Consider the following 17,057-nt stretch of genomic DNA (forward strand, 5'->3'; position numbering starts at 1 on the left):
CATCAGGTAGTAAAAGAAGGAAAACAGACTGTAGCAAACTAAGTCGCAGAGGGGTGAATCTGGAAGATTGCTTTCTTGTCACACCCAATGTATGGAAAATAAACGATAGGGTATCCAAAACTGTGAGGTTTTTCTGTGCTGTTGCAGAAGAGGCTGTGCCTGAACTTTGTGGTGCTTCATGTGTTTGCTCTTTAGGGAGAAAAAGGAGGAGGATGGAGGCAAAGCATGCATTTGTGAGCCTGCCTGGACACTGATGGCACTGACTAGACAGAAGGGGGAGGAAGGGCAGGGAAGCAGCTGCCTGATTTCAGTGGTCTTTGAATGATGTTACCTGATAGACCGTGAACTACAGTCACAGAAGGGAGACAAAACTGAAGTGAGAGCTCAAAACACATGACTGCAAGATCATAGTCTTGGACAAGGCAGCAGAAATTGTAACAGCAGGGTGGGTCACCTGGCTGAGAGGCAACAGGGACAGAAGAGGTGAGAATGATAGAAAGGGTGTGTGAGAATTGCCTTTTTTCACTCTTTGTATACAGGGTGATGATACAAAATTCTTTATGGTACAAGTGATTTGTAATAAAGTTAAGAGAGCTTAAAGATAAAAGGTAGTGGCTTTCTGTTGAAATTCATGGATAATTGGTAGCAGCGTTGGGTGAATTGGAAAAAATGAGGTCAGAAATAAATTGCTGGAAGTCATGGTAGTAGAAGAGATTCTTCAAAGATGTAGAAGAGACAAAAGTATGTTGCAGATAACCAGAAGATGATGAGAGGGCATCTGGCATGGTAGAAAGCCAGTGACCATAGACGAAGCCCCAGGAAGGTAACAGTTTACAGGTACATGCATAAAAGTTCCAGGCATGATAGTTATGGAGGTGCCTGATGTTAAAGTCTGATCTGAATGAGCTCCATCAGAGATCATGGGCTCGACATCAGTGTGGAGACTGAAGGAGACATGCTTCAACAAAGAATGACATTTTGGGTAAAATATCTCAGGGAAGAGGAACAGGAAACCTAGACCGAAGTCATGAATCAGTGACAGACAGTAGTCTGGCCAAGAGATACAGGAGAGTTTTCCGTGCAGTTGATCTGAGCTACCAAAAGATACTGGAGACAGAGCAGGGGATGGATAGAAATTGAAGGGGATGTGATGTAATCACAGAAGCCTGCAGGCTCAAGAGTTTGAAGTGGATAGAGTTCTGTACTAGACCAGAAGGACATAGCTAAGGCAGTAAGTAGTAAGACCAAAAATACTAGTAGTATCAAAGGGCTAAAAACCATTGGGGCAGGAGTTGGAGTCAGCAAGAGTAGACTTATCTTTCATGGTAGGGTTTGGGTGCTAAAATGTAAGGGTGAAGAGATTGCCAGATGTGAATGAGGTACTGGGAGAAGGAAAGGAAGAGGGGGTGGTAGGTGATGGAACAGCGGGTGGGGAAGAATCTGATTTTACCTGCTTGAAAGGAGGAAAAGAAAAGGTGCAGATATCATTGTTGCAACAATAAACCACTGAGAAACTAGCAGAGAGAGAAGGTGGGAGCAAAACTGAGTGGAGGTCTTTAAGTGAGAGTTAGGAGGTGGTAGGAAGGGAATAAGGCAACCATATGTAGCTGTAAGGTAAAGGTTGAGCAGGATTTGGGGAGGGGAAAGAAATCTTCTTGTTATTGCCCATCTGAAAATCCTAACTCATCAAGCCATGGAGAAAAATGTGGAAGTGGAGGGGTAAAAAAGTAAATCTCAAAACAGCGTGATCTGGGCATGCACTAAAAAATACTGCGGGTGGGGTGTTGGGGTTCAGAAGCTCTGAAACGCCTAGACTGTGAGTAACGTAGTGGAAGAAAGGAGGGAGGTTTTTTTTAAATAAATAAATAAATTAGGCATCCTGCAAAGTAACCTACTTTGGATTTGAAGTGATCATGTATCTCTGTGGCTAGGAGGAGCCAGTGGCATTACAGCAATTTAGCTGCGCTCAGAAAGGCATGGAAAAAAATCCTGAGGTCTGCATAGACAAGAAGGAGTTAATGCTTGTCGAGCATTATTCTTATACAAATTAAGTCCAGAGCACAGCAGCAGCCTCACCAGCAGGAGCAGATGCTAGTCAGTGATGCAACCTGTGTTATTTACTTAGGCCTCTGTAGTGACCTCAGTGGCTTGCAGACAAAGGATACACATATCTGGAGGTAGGTAGCATGCTGATATTTTCTTTATTCAATCCTTTTTGTTTTATCGAAAACAAGCTTCTGTAATCATCTTGCATGGAGCAACAGGGGAACTGTGTATTTTTAGCATGGCTTCAGAAGGAGGGGGAAAAAAAAAGCCCCCAAAGAACTGATTCAGATTTGGTTTCTGTTTTTGTACCAATATAACCAGGAACGTTTAGAAGCCATGATGCGTCGGTCCCTTGAACGCAGCCTGCAGCTGGAACAGAAGCAGAAGCCATGGTCGTGGGGAGGAGCACTGGCTGCAGGCTCAGGAGGGAGAGATGGTAAGTGAAACAGGCTGCCTGCATTGCAGATCTTGGAAGTGCAAAATGCATGAGGTTGTAGAGATAGTAAGGGTGATGCATTTTATAGTCAGGGTGGTGCTGTAGGGGCTACTGCCTTGGGGCGTGAATAAATGCTTTGTAATTGCTTGCCAGGCTTCCTCTCTCTAATACCTTCTGGGGAGAAAGGTCACTACTAACTGAAGAACGCAGATCATTTTAATAGAGTAACTAGAATCTGTTTGGAGGATGCTAAATGCTAAAATTAAATTTATGCTCTCTCTCCCTTAGTCTCTTCCCCCACATTATCTTCCCACACACACAGTCAGAAAATTTAATATTCACCAAAGGACTGAGTGCTGCCTAAGACTTGCAAAAGTTGATCTGTTTTTGTTTGGTACTTTAAAAGCCTGACAGGAATTTCTAGATGACTATGCAGCGTGTGCAGTTTAAAATAGTTTTTTCCCCCCCCACATACTTTTTGTTGCTGCTCTTTTTTTGATTTGGCTTCAGAACAAACTCTTTTTATTACATAATCAGTCATGTACTGCTTTTATATTTCAAAAATACGCATGTTTTCTGTTTTAAATCATATAATTTATTTAAATTTGTCAGGTTTGAATAAACTGATGTTACAGGGAAAGATATCTGTGTTTGGGTGATGATGAAATATGACAGTTCCTCTCTTTTAAACAATGTGTAGATATACTTAACTCTAAAAAGGCAAACTGTTTCACATCATAGTTTTCACGGTATGCCATCAAAAAAAGCCAGGAAATGAAATATATATGATAATAAAAGAAGTCTTTTATACTTTGAGAAAGAAACCAGTTTGTCGTTGTGATGCAGCTTATGCTTAATTCCAGCTCCCCCAGCTTAATCAGTAATTTCTTTCACCTCTTTTTGCTCTGATTTCTCTGCTGTGTAGGTGAATCAGAAAATAGCCCACGCCCTGTTCTAGGTTTAGCTGCCAACACCCTTCCTTCAGACCCTGTGACCTCTACTGCTCCAGCTGATTCCTTCAATGGTATTTCAGAGAATCACAATACCATCGTGTCTCGTTTATAACTGTTCTAATCACTGTAATCCATCCACTGATCTTGTCCTTCCTGACCACTGTTTTCTTATTATTTCAGTCTGGTACTCTACGGCGTTACCCTTAGTGATGTAGAGCAAATGTCTTTTTAATTTCCTTTTAATTTTGCAGTGCATGCCTCGCATTCCAGCACAGTAGAGGCATTTCATGGTTTTCTCACCAACTGTAGACTTCTTCACTCAGATTCTCATCTCTGTTAATTCTGCAGGTGCTCTGTGTTTGTGTGTGTCTGTAAACATAATTACGCATATATTTAACAGCTCTAATGGACATGCACAGGTGCAGGTGCTGTTGGAAAAAATTTTGGTTGCACAGTAGGAGAAAACGTGTTATGAAGACAATGTTTCATCAAAACAGTCCTCTCGAGGGCCTTTTACTGCAATATTTTAAGAATAAGCAAATTTGGTATAAACAGCCATGCTATGTTTTCAGCCTCCTGAAGTGGATTTCAGCCAAGCTGGTATTTGTAACAAACTCAAGTAGTAGACTTCATTTAGGCAGTTGTGGGTTTTTTTTCTTTTTATATTGTTCAGTTATCTTTTTAAAAAGTAGTAATTATTATTCCCATAAAAGGACTGTAAAGTAGAGATGTCCTCCAAAATTAAGAATGGATTGTATACATGGATTTCTAATTTTCGTTGCAAATGTACTTGGCATTTTGAAAACGTAATGCAGCCTTGTGCTTTTAGAGCTAGGTACCTTCTCTCCCCTCCAAAAGAGGAGCTAGGCTTGGATATTACTCCTGCAGAATGCACAGTAAATGTTGTTCTACCCACAACCGCACAGATGGAGGCAAGTCTTGCAGACTCCACTGAGGCAACATTTCGATGGATGTAATAGGGAATGCAGTAACTTAGGGGCTGCAGAATTAGGGCCACATACGTGTCCTGGCTGAAAATCTTTTTGGTTTTAAAGAAATTAAAATCAAATTTAAAGGATAAAGCATCTATGCTTTTAGCTTCTGAGCATCGTGCAATGATCATCATATACTAGTATGCCGTAGTAATACTGGAGTAACATTTTTCTGTCATTCAGTTGAATAATTGGGGAGGTAGGAAATAGGTATTGTGCTCAAATAGACTTTGTCAGACAGTATTTCAGAAGAAAAGGGAAAAAAACACTTGGGATAGTGCCAAAAAGCTTTTTTTCTTTTTTTTTTTAAATAAAAAATATTCTCGAGAAAAAAAAAAAAAGCCAAATGGCTGGTGCCAGATCAGTCATTAAAACAGTGAGTTCTCATTGTGTGAACACACAAATGCTGGTTGTTTCATTTTTATATTAGAATAATATTGGAGGTCTATCCCAGCTCTTCCAGACTGAAAGTAGAGGGAAGGGGGAATGCAGATGAGGAGTTCAGAGTTGTCATGTGTGCAGTTTGGTTTTTTTAGGTAACTTTCTGCTTGTGCTGATACTGATTATCTTGTATCAGAATGGCTTCACTTACACATAATTATTTGCCTGTGGCAGTATAAAAGATAGGCTGTCGTAAAACTGGATTGTTGTATCACAAGCAGAAAAGTTGCATCCCCAAAGCATGTCTTATAAAACGCTGGTCCTCCGGCAGTCAGAAGGAGCTTATCTCATGCCTTATTCAGTGTTATGATCCGTGGCCACCATGGCAAGGGCCACGAGTACAAATGAGAGGTTAATTCTGGGATTTTATCAACACTGTGATATGAATACAGATATCTTCAATGCGTCTCTCTGCAGCACGTGACAAACTTTCAGCTTCTACAACGAATCTGCCAAAGCAAATGGAATCGCCAATCAGTAAGCACCTCTCCTCCTCCACAGTGGCAATAACACATTCCCCCGACACAGGCAAGTGAATATGCTGGTCTCCTACCAGCATAAACTCTCCTTCTGCTTAAAGCACTTTATGTCCATACAGCTATGTAACTTGCTTATGTCTATTATTCAAAAGAACTCAAATATTTGAGGGGTAGTAAGTTAATATGATAAAATAGTTCTGCAGCATATCCCAAGACTGTGCTGGCTTGCTGGAGATCCTGGTCCAGCAACAAAAGCTGTGGGTTGTTTTTTTAGTGATTCTTTTTCAATTTTTGATACTCCAGCAAAGAGGATTGTAATTAAGTGCTGCAACTGCAGTAATTTTGTATAACTGTACAGCTTTAGATCTTCTAGCCAAATAAGGAAACACAAGTAAACCAAACACGTGGCTTGACAATAGATGTGCGATGTACCGTGGGCAGAAATACATCTGGGAGACTTCAGTCTGGTGACCAGAGTTGTAGAGCCCTTTAATTTGATTTGAAACTCAGATCCATGAGAGGCTCAGCAAAAGATGATCATCTTGTGGGATTAGTGGTTACTAATCCCACTGTGAACTCTTTGGATTTTTTTGTTTGTTTTGTGTGTCTTTTCTTCCCTCCCCCCCCCCACTTCCCCCCCTTTTTTTAAACCCTAATGAGAAAAAAAAAATGTATTGACTGAAATAAGTGATAATGAAGGGTTGTTTCTAGAATGAAAAGAGAAGGTAAATTTACTTTCATTTCTGAATTCCTTAATGAAAACTCATCAATAGCTTTGAGGTTATTATGATGGATTGCTATATAGATGTGCATGTAGTAGGAATATCTATAAATATCATATCTTACTGGTTGACACTTAGATTTATGAAGTAGGAAGGAATGCAGGCATGTTGTATAAATAAGACTTATATAATGCCATGAGACTGCAAATTTTAAACGCGGTCCCAGTATGGTTGGCACGTTGATGAGTAGCTGCGCTGTTATATCAAGTGTTTTACCTTTTCGGCTGGGAAAGAAGGCAAACCTTTTTCATGCTGAGTCATGAAAGCAACCATTTTGCAGAATGGAATATGCCTCTATGTGAGAACAAAATGCAACATGGTCTTAACCTTACTAATTGTACAGGTGGGAAAATAGTTTAAAATTATGGAGACACTAGGAACCTTTATTTTTCAGAGGGGAGTGAAAATTATATTAAAGTACTTTAAATCTCAAACACTTCAAGATTTTTTCAATTCATTTAATCATTTCATCATTTTATTTGTTATTTTAATGTAATATTGTTTTATTTCTTTGCATTTTCAATTTTATTTTATTTGCTTCCATACCTCAGCTCACCGCATGCATCTTAGTCCAATGGAAAACTCTATTGTTTCTCGACTGCTGACTCCCACACAGTCATCTTTAGCCAGATGCAGAAGTGCTTTAGTGCTTTCTGAGCAGTACAATAATTCAGGTAAAAATGTAAATTACTCACTTTGAAACTGTCAAGGTATCTTTTTGGTTGCATTTGAGTAGTTGCTGAAAGAAACAAGAGTACTATGAACCAAATGACAATTTACCTGATAGTACAAAATCAAAAATGAACTAAGCTATGCATGATAGCAGTATATTTAAAAGCTTGAAAAAACACATTATCTTGTCTGTCTTGTTCTGAATGTCTTTTGGAAAAGAGCACTGTTTTTTTAAAAACACAATTTGAATGAACAAAATCACTAAAACCTAAGCAAATGGAAAAGTAAATACATTAATTTAAGAAACAGTCTTTTAGACCAGTGTGTGACACCTCTCAGAGGCTTTATTTGATATATTAATGTCATCCCCTTTCATACCCAGTAATATGTAGAGCAGAAATCCCAGTGCACCATTTGAGCCTTAATTATTTTTACCAGAGTTCCAGTTCTTTGCTGTTAAATTACTTTTTTGCCTTTAACTGTGTGACTGCGTATTTCTATATATGCATGTGTGTATGTACACATTTAAAATGAATACTTCTCAGAGGAAAAAAACAGACACTGATAGGAAGGTGTCAGTTCCAGAAATTACTGATCTTTAAGGGATGATAGTTAACGGTTCCTATCTGTAAATGGCAGTCTAGTAAAACCCTTATTTTGCAAACATCTACGAAAGTAATGTTTCCAGTTCTGCTAATACTTAGGCAAGTGCCTGACTTCATACAGTAGTTTACACTTATAAAGCTATACCTGGCCATGGGAAACAAGGACAAAAGTTTTAACAGCTGTTTTTACTTCTATTAAAAGCAAAAAAAACCCCAACAACATCCGCACCCACCATACACCCAAATGCCTGTCATTTTTTCAGGATAAAACTAGTCAGACAGAAAAAGTCAGGTCATCTTTAGGATGAGTGTTTTCATGCACCATAGTTGAAATAAGCTCACATCCTGCATCTGTGCTTTTAATACAAAGCTATTTAAAAATGAATTGCGAAGGAAGCCTACTTGCCTTTGTGCATTACTGCTTTGTTGCAGTGCATAGGGACATTGATACAAAATGGCTCTAAAATTACTTCTCTTGTTTCTACATTAAAAGCCGCATCTGTCAGAAACAGAAATGTTGTCATGTAGTACTTGGCCCATGAGAAAATTCCCAGTTTACTTGCTGCTCAGGGATCAACTATGGCTAAGATTGAAGAAAAGCCAACTTGGAATTATATCATTTTATTCTACTTAAAATTTTGAGGTGAATTACTGGGGCCACCTACAGATGTTGTTTTCCATGTTGTATTTGATATTGAAGAAATCAATAGGGACTTCCTTTGTCCTTACCCACTCATCTTGTTTGGAAACTCCCAGCTTTCTCTCTCTTTTCATCACAGGATCTTTAAAGTAGCTTGCTGGCTTGTCGGACAGCAGAGTAAAATTTGGCCTGCAAACTGCTTTTTCCCAGAGCTGAAACAAGACTGCTGATACTGGGAACATCTGGCTGAAGCAGTGTCCTGTTGTCACTGCCTCACCAGGCAATCGGGCTGTAGCACAGGTTGCAAACAGCATCAGTACTCAGAGTGGCCATTGATGGTTTTGTCAGTAATTGCCAGCAAAAGGATTGAGGGAGATCTCCCATTTGTCATGTACTTCTCTCCATAGAAGTAGCTTTCTGAATAGGGAAGAGGGCTCTTCCTTTTCAAGAGCTTATACTGTGCCTCATGTCATTATGTTTGGGTCAAAATTGCTCTGCCTCTGTACTTTCTGTAAGCTTAGAAATGAGGAGCTGCAATTTAAAACTCTCTCTAGGGCAGTGCATTGTTATTGTCACTCTGAGTCAAGATACTCAGTCAAACAGTTGTTATTGGACACATAAAAGAAAAACTTTATTACAGCTGAAGTAAAAATACTTATCTGAATTAACATTTAACTTTCTAAACATTTTTTCTTAATATTCAGTGAACTTTTGCCAACTTGCTGGGAAGTCAGTTAAAGAATACACAGGTCCAGTTAAAAGTATGAAAAAAGGCTTTACAACAAATTGTATTGGACTGCCCCCAACAACAACAAAAAAATTAGAAATATTAATTCCTTTCCATTTGAGCATAATTACTGCTTTTCCAAAGTCAATATCCATCTTGTCTTCAGTTGAACAAGATTGGAAACACACTGTCACATGATTACAGTTAGTGCCTGTCTTATTAATAAAGTATATAATCTGGTGATTGTTCTGTTATGTACGTGGAAGTTTGATCTTAGAAGGCGATATGAACAAAACCAGTAAAATATCCCATTTAAAAAAAAATCCTGTTCATATTGCAAATAAAGAAAAAATACCCCAAAAGAGTTGCCCCGTAAGCTGTAATGAATGTGTTGCATTCAAACTGATGTCTACCACAAATAAAAATAACTGAAATATCTACAGCAGCATTTAGTAGGTTTGGGGTTGGGGTTTCTTTTATTTTTAAATTAAATGTTATTTTGAAAAGCAATAAAGATATTTAGGAGCCTTTGTCATGTTTAGACTTTTTTTTAAAAAAAGTCCCTACGCTTCTGTAACCTTTCCTGTTTTGCAATATTTGTTCAAAAGACACCCAACTAGAATTATTTGGTTGCTCTTCTTATCCTATGCAAAGGAAGCAGGACTTTTCTTCCTGACAAAGAATCACAGTCGTAGTCAGGTGGTTCAAAAAGGTATATGAGTAAGAGAGCAATGTTTTAGAGATAATTTTTTTAAAAATCCTATTAAAAGTTACTTTCAGTTGAGGCATCTTTAGTAAACGTGGGACTGTGTTGAATGTGTTATATAATGTGATTTTTTAAAATACTTCTTAAAAAATCTTTAAAACTACCTTTGAACATATAACGTAAAAGTGTGCTGTTTTCTCCTCTCCTTTACTTCCTCTGTGTTCCCTTTTGCTCTTGTTACTGTACTATAACTCTTTAGTATTCCATATCTGTCCTCGTGTAGCACCAGCTAGTCCTCTTAAATCTCCCTACAAGCCTTCCCCCACCCGAAGCACTGACAGAAAGAAGGCAACTTCACCCTCTGCTTCCAATGCCATGAAAGGGGCAGCCGCAGCTGAAGTTACTCAGGTGGGTTTGCAATGGTTTTGATTTCACTTCTGGGTAAACTGATGCAGCTTCTGGTTGTTTATCTTTCCCTTTACATTCAACACAGTGCTGCTCCTGTTTTAAGAAACAGCAGTAAGAAAGTAAGCCTTGCGTGCATCTGTTGCTTTCGTGCTCCTGTTGAGTATTATTTTAATATCTTTCTCCTGGGAATCGATGTTGAGCCCTGGTATTTGTAACAGCTGCACCTTTATTTTCAGGGAACTGACATTTCTGGCACTGAAGTGTATGTTTCTGGACTTGCCTGTAACTTCTGGGAATGGGGATGACAAATAGGATCTCTCTACTGAGTATGACTATCCAGTCTTGCCAGCTAATTAGCAAGCTTCACATATTTTGGAAACTTGCCAAGTGTATTGACAATGCCTCTGTTTTATACCAATTGCTTAACTCTTTCTGTGGATATGTTTAATGCTGTTTGCTTGTAAAATGTATTATTGATCCACTGTAGCTTCCAGAAAACCAAAGGCAAGTCATTCACCTTCACTGAGTCTGCACAATGTAAGGCATGTATTAAAAAAAAAAATCTATTCTAGGGCTGTAAAATTCACATAAAGTCCTGTGTCTTGTAACAGTTAATAGTAGTGGGATTCACGCCACCTAAATTAGATGCAAGTGAGAGAACCAAAGTTGGGAGCTAAAGATTAGTGTAGTGTCTGTCTTAGGTGTGAGTCACAGTGTTATATCCAGCAGCATTTCTGCAAGATGCCCGGGCGCACTAATGATCTTGTCTAAGAGGTGTTGTAGGAGCATGTAAATGAATTTGAAAACTCCACCCAGTGCTGCCATGCATCTCCAGAACTCTTGGAGAGGCTCTGATGTGGTGTTACTTACCTGCAACTTGTATACTGTGTCCATGCAAGACATGGGAGGGTGGGTGTTGTGTCTGTAAAATAGAAAACTATTGCACCTCAGTTGTGAGTTGGTGTTTTGAAATGTATCTTAAATTCAGGTTACACAAATCTGTTTATATGCCATCTTGTTAATAAAACAATCGAATATATTTTTGATGTGTTGGCCCTAATTATGGAAACTAAAAGGAACTCTGCTTCTAGACTGAGAAGATAAAGAAAGAGAAGCGACCTGCAACACCTGGTTCACCGTCTGGTCCGGGATCTCCTCTAAGAAGGTCTGATTCTCCTGCTGCCATGTCCAGAAGATCTGCATCACCTGCGACACCTAAGTATGCCTTTCTTATTAGTGGTCTAATATGCTGTGAGCTTCTTCTTACATATAAAGGAAACATAGATTCTTGAGGAACTTCCTTTGAAGTGTTGTATAAAATCTAGTTAATTTTAGTTGTACGTATACACATATACGGGGGGCGGGGGGGAGAGATGAACAGATACAATGTATGTAAGATTGTGTTAGTGCTCACTAGTGTCACTCCTTTGCTTTTTCTGTCTTTTGAAATTATTATGGTACATCTTGTAGTTCACAAGAAATTTTATTTAACATTTATTTTTAAATATGCTTTTGTTTTATTTGGTTTTAAAGAAATTCTGCCTAATGTGAAGAAATGCACAGAACATGAATGCTAACTAGAAATGCCAGAATGTAAAATGTGTATTTCATATTGGCATGACATCTGGTTTCATAAATATACTTAACTGTGCGTCATCTAAACAATTGGGTTTAATCTTTGCTTATCTGCAGACCTCTGTGGGTTTGTTGCTTTTTGTTGTGGGTTTTTTTTCATGCAGAGTTGTGGACCTATAGCATATTTGGGTTTACTAGCAGTTGAGTGGCTTTTCTTAGTTTTCTTTTGCAGACGCTGAAAACTGTAGTCTGTGTACCACAGCTTGCAACTCAAAAGTCTAAGCAAATGTGTCTTCAGCTTCCTTCGAACAGGTTATTAAGTCTGGCTCAAATGCAGAAGTGTGCTAAAGTAGTCATGGTCTACAGTAGTTGTCTTTGTTTCGGTGTTTTTTTTTTCCCCCTAGACCCTGTTTAGGGGTCCCATGGGTCTTGAAAATTATCTCCTTTTGTCTGATTTTATTTATTTATGTATTTATTTTAAATCTGAACCTGGTCATATTCTGAACCAGTCTTGATCCCCTTTGTCATGCATTTCTCACGCATCAAAAACTAGCTGGTGTTCCTTTTCTGTTTCAGCTGTGAGTGCATAGCCCTTTAATGGAAGATGATTTGGTGTGTGAATTGATTAGACAAAATACAGGAAACCATCCAACTTTGGCTATTCTTTCTGTTTTAGACATCCCTTGGCATGCCACTGGGAAATTGCAATTCTTGGTTGATATTATAGGACTACAAATTCTCAGATTTTCAATATTATATACGTATAATGTCACCAGATTCTGAACTACATACATTTTGTGAAGAATGGGATGTTAATGTGAATGTCTGTGAAGATATGAAATGTTAAGGGCAATCAGCTTTTTTTTATTACAGTTTTGAGTGGATCGTTGTCTAGTGGCACTTCAAAATGTACAGAGAAAAGTTTGAGCTATAAAAATGTATATTGTTCCGTAAATACTGATATTCCCTGTTCAGTATGCATCTTTCAGTTCACTCAGCCAGAATAAAAGACATACCAAGAGTTAAGGAAAATGATTGGTGGAAATGGATTGCTGAGAGTGAAGCGCTTCTTGATGGACAGACATTGAAAAGGTTGATAAGCTCAGCATAGAGACATTTGGGGGAAAAAAAGAAAAAGCTTTTGTGAAACAAACAGATGTTTAGTGCTTTATGAAAAAAGTATGACCAGTCTTCATTTGTAGCACTAATTTCAATAAAAGGTTAGGCAAAGATGGGGACTTCTTTCCCAGAGGGGCAAAGTGCGAGAACCTTCTTAGACTAAAATGTTTTCATGCCTATAAGTAATACAAACAACTGTTTTTAAAGGAAGAGGCAGATGCTACATGGAGGAATTAAGAAGCCTGCTGGTGGGTTTCTCTGTGATTCTGAGCCACAGTAGTTATCCTTTTTTTTTCCACCTCTTCCTCATGAGAATCTGATTCTGGCCACTGCTAGAAATGTATTACAGATCATTTAATGATAACATGGCCCAATTAGAACACTTTCCTTGGCTTTATGGGAGATACAGTAAATAGAGTTTAAGTCCATGTTTATTAGTGATAGCAGAAAGATGGTTCTGCTTCAGCACTCTCAAAAATTCTGCTCAAAATTTGAAATAAAAAAAGGCATCCTGATCACCATATTATATTATTATATAAAGATACCAATTTCTTCATACAACTCAAATGCCAGATAACAGTCTGGCTGGTCAGTGAATTTAAATATAGGCAGTCAGGCTTTTAGAATCTTTAGATTTAAATGAAAGATACCCTTTCATTTAAAATTAACTGTGGAATTTAAGCATGATTTTAATGTGACTAAATATGTAGGCAAATATTTATTCTCCTTGCAAACCTGACAATCTCTTACAAGTTTAATCTTTCTCCTTCCAGCACACCATATGGCCAAAAAAATACCCTGGAAGATATAAGAGTACATATTGTACAGCACTAGTAGTTAGCGAACCTGCATAACACCTTAGCTTTGAAAAATGTTAAGGAAAGAGTAAAGTATGGCTGGTGATTTAGATGATAATTAGCTGTATGCATTTTTCTTAAAAGTGTTCGACTTGATGGTCACTTTTGCTTGGTACTGTTCTAGTTACTAGTTCTTCACAGTCATCATCTTGGTTTGTGAGTAGTAGTTGCTTCTTGTCTTTATATGTTATTTCATTATGTATTAATTAAAAAGCTCTTTTTATCATGGTAAGCTGAAACAGGCTCAGACAAAACAATAAAACTTCAGTGTAAAGACAGTGATTGAGGGCAGAACAGATTCACAGCTATTACATAAAAATATACAAAAGTTTGAAGGTGCAGATTTTACTAAGAAAGCAAAAAAGATCAGCCCAAAAACTTAATGTCCAAGACAAAATGAGTGAACAAATATGAACCTAAAAAGGAGAGAAGGGGGGAAAAAATATATTAAGCAATAATTAAAAGCAAGGAAGGAATTTGGAGCTTGAAGGTACTTGAAAAAATAAATAAATCAAGAAATATCACACAAAAAAGAAACCCAAAATGATTGCTTTGAATCCAGTGTGGATTGCTTTGAATCCAGTGTGGATCAGGTGACAAAGATGAAAATTAATGTATTAAAGAGCTAACTAAGATAATTGAGGTATTATCTTTTCTTTTTATAGTTGCTATTGGATACTGATTGTGCAAGGTGTTTCTGTTCTTCAGATATTTCATAAGATCAATAGTACCAGGTTTTTTGGTAAATTTTTTTGATGTTTTGTCTTGAAAAATCTATACGTTAGTCAGTTTATTCTTGCAGTATCCCTCAGAGAATAGGTAAGTGTCCGATCTTATAGATTGGCAAAGCAATAAAGCCTGTGTCCTTCACATGTCTTTGGGTAAATAGTCCCTTAGAAATCAATGGGACCTGACTGAATCAAGTAAATAGGATTTAGTTTTAAGTGTCTTTAGACAAGCCATATGGTAAGATAGTGAATAAAAATGGAAAAGCTCTGACAAACTTCTGTGTTAAATTATTTTGCCAAAGCATTACCTCATATGAGGAGGAGGAAGGGGCAAATGCGAAGGGAAAAAGGACTGCAGTGCTGCTGGTGGGTGGTAGGTCTTATTTCATTTCCAGGTCCCAGTCTGTGTCACTGTCCTTTGCTTACAGTTTCACTAACTGAACCTGTAACTTAGTGGTTCTTTTGGGTGACATCCCACTGCAGCCATTGGGACACACTTTGACACCACAAATGCTTGTGCTTAATCAAATTACAGAATACCGATGAAATAAGAACCTGGAATAGTACAAAAAAGCCCAAACTTTTAAAAGTTTTAAAAATTACATATTAGAAATGCACCTGCTATGCGGTTAGTTCCTCACAGAAGCAGCTTCTGTGTCCTGCAGTGACCTAGTTTAGATTTTGATATGTGCTACATTTACTACTCTTGATCGTTGTTTTGCCTTGGAAAGATAAACAATGGGTAGAATGTTGGATCAAGACTATTTTGACGTGGGTTTTTTAGCAGCTAGCTAGAGAATGGACCAATTCAAGATTTTTGAAAACATCTGTAATAATGCAGCTATCAAAATAACTATTCTATAGATCTATGCTTAGTTTATGCTCTTTTAAGAAATGTAGAAGAACAATGAATCTGTCTCTGGCTAGAGAAGATCAGGAGTGAGTGAAAGAAAACAGCTTTTGAGAAGTTCTCACAGATAGCAAAAATGTCAGAACCCAGGAACAGCTTGTGATCAGAGCAATCTCAGAAAGCAGGCTTGGGAACTTGCAACTCCTTGGTGTGGTTTCAGCAGAGCTTTCGTCAAATTAGTAGGGAGATAGGAAAAAAAAATGCAGCTCTGGCATTGCTGCCCATTTCTGACTTAGCCTTCTGAACTGCTGTAACCAACGACCTGTCATGTACCAGGCTTTTCAAGAAAGCATGCTGTTCTCTCCCTTCCTGGTTATGGACAGAATTGGATATGACCTCTGATTCATGTGCTACCTATACTTTATTTTCTCTGCTTAGCAACGGTAAGCTCAGAACTCCTCTTGTGCTCTTCCTGAGACATTCTTCTGCAGTATTATTCTGCAGTGTGGGCTACCCCTCTTAAATAAGAGCTACTGTAATTTAATAAGGACCAGTGGATCCTTAGACCTGATAGAGGTTCCTGCAGTGCATGTAGGGGTCATGATGGGAATGGCTTCTTACAAGCTGCTGCCCCGTGTCAACACAGAGCAGTTAAGTGAGAAAACGAAGACCTCCTCGAGAAAAGACTATGCTTCCTGTACTTCTGTATTCTCCTGTAAATTCTAGTGACTTAGAAGAGTAAACTTTCAGACAACCAACATGCTACCACTTCTTGGATTTTGGCAATTTGTCACGTTAATTCTGTGCTAGATTAACTCATCAGGCACACTTCCCATGTTCTTTCCAGGGTTTCATTATATCCCTTTCCTTTTCTCCCAAGGCAAAAATAAAACGTTTTTTAAACCTAAACAGACTTCTGTGAAAGTGTTTATACATTTTCCCTTAATAATACCATTTTTCTGTCTTCACAATCAAGTTTGGCCCTTTCTGGTGAAAAGTAACATCGTTTAAATACTATTAGAAGGAAGTTTTTTTCCAGTAAAAAATCTGCCTGTGTCTGGGAATGTTGAAGATGCTAAGTTGACAATATCTTTTTAAATACAAGGGAGAAAACACTGTTCATTTAATACTTCATACTGGCATCCAATTTTAAATTTGTGGAAAAACCCCCACCTTATTCCTGATGGGCTTTCTCAGCTTTTCACTCCTTGCACTGCACTGTTGTTGGCCTTGCAGTAATCAGTCTTTTATATGCATCTCCCTTTTAGTTGCTTTAAAAGAATCAAAGCCATATTTATTTCTTGTTCTTTTGGGCAAAGAGCTGTAAGAAGAAAAATTCTGTGGGTCTAAAAGTTCAAAGATGCATTACTGAAATAATACGTTCAGCACATATTTCTCATTCAACAGGTAAGTTGCACAGCCAGTCTGCTGTAATTCCTATGCAGTGCAAGATATATGTAGGTAGCTCTCATGACTAGACTCCTTCCTGCCAACCTCTTTAATTTGATTGTCATGTCTTCATTAGAGAACAGTTAATTCTGTGCTAGTACTGAAAATGACTCAGCCTTAGTTATTAACCTATTTTGCTCCTCCTATCACAAGCAATTAAATAAAAAGTGTTGTGAGGAATGTGTGGTGAAGTTGGAAATGTAAACCAAAGACAGCAAGAAGGGACTATGCTTTGAAGAAGTGTTTGATTAGCAGGAAGCATACTCTGTGCTGCAGAGGAGCATAACAAAAAGGTTGTTCGCTTTTTATTTACACATTATGTTTTTCTGAAATGCTGTAATGATGAGGCACAAACGAGACGTATGTAGGCGAGGCCTTGAAATCTCTGTCTTTAGGAGGGCCTGGGAATCCATGTATATCTTAAAGATAAAACTAAAGACCGTGCTAAAACCAGATTTGGTCAACACCAACCAATCTCATTGGCTTCTCCCACTGCTGTTTTTTGTAAGAGCTGGAAACAGACTTGCCTGTCCACATCTTCCAAAGCCTGCTTCTGTCAGGGAGCAGCTGGAGCAGGCTGCCCTGCAAGGCA

At 38.2% G+C, this 17,057-nt stretch overlaps 1 protein-coding gene across 10 annotated transcripts in view; it reads left to right on the top strand.

The window, feature by feature from the left end:
- The window catches only part of MAP7D2 (MAP7 domain containing 2), an 84,825-nt gene that overhangs the window by 56,312 nt on the left and 11,456 nt on the right, over positions 1 to 17,057 (top strand). For 3 of the 10 annotated variants that reach the window (XM_037377774.1, XM_037377775.1, XM_037377780.1), the window contains 6 exons: positions 2,368 to 2,482; positions 3,408 to 3,506; positions 5,286 to 5,396; positions 6,681 to 6,803; positions 9,739 to 9,887; positions 10,979 to 11,106. In XM_037377774.1, the coding sequence (XP_037233671.1) occupies positions 2,368 to 2,482; positions 3,408 to 3,506; positions 5,286 to 5,396; positions 6,681 to 6,803; positions 9,739 to 9,887; positions 10,979 to 11,106 (725 nt within the window). Of the gene's footprint in view, positions 1 to 1,932; positions 2,178 to 2,367; positions 2,483 to 3,407; positions 3,507 to 5,285; positions 5,397 to 6,680; positions 6,804 to 9,738; positions 9,888 to 10,978; positions 11,107 to 17,057 lie in introns of those variants that run through there. The other 7 variants (XM_037377782.1, XM_037377776.1, XM_037377777.1 and 4 more) reach the window with 7 other exon arrangements.

This window comes from Falco rusticolus, chromosome 2, assembly GCF_015220075.1.
Source record: "Falco rusticolus isolate bFalRus1 chromosome 2, bFalRus1.pri, whole genome shotgun sequence".
Taxonomy (NCBI): domain Eukaryota; kingdom Metazoa; phylum Chordata; class Aves; order Falconiformes; family Falconidae; genus Falco; species Falco rusticolus.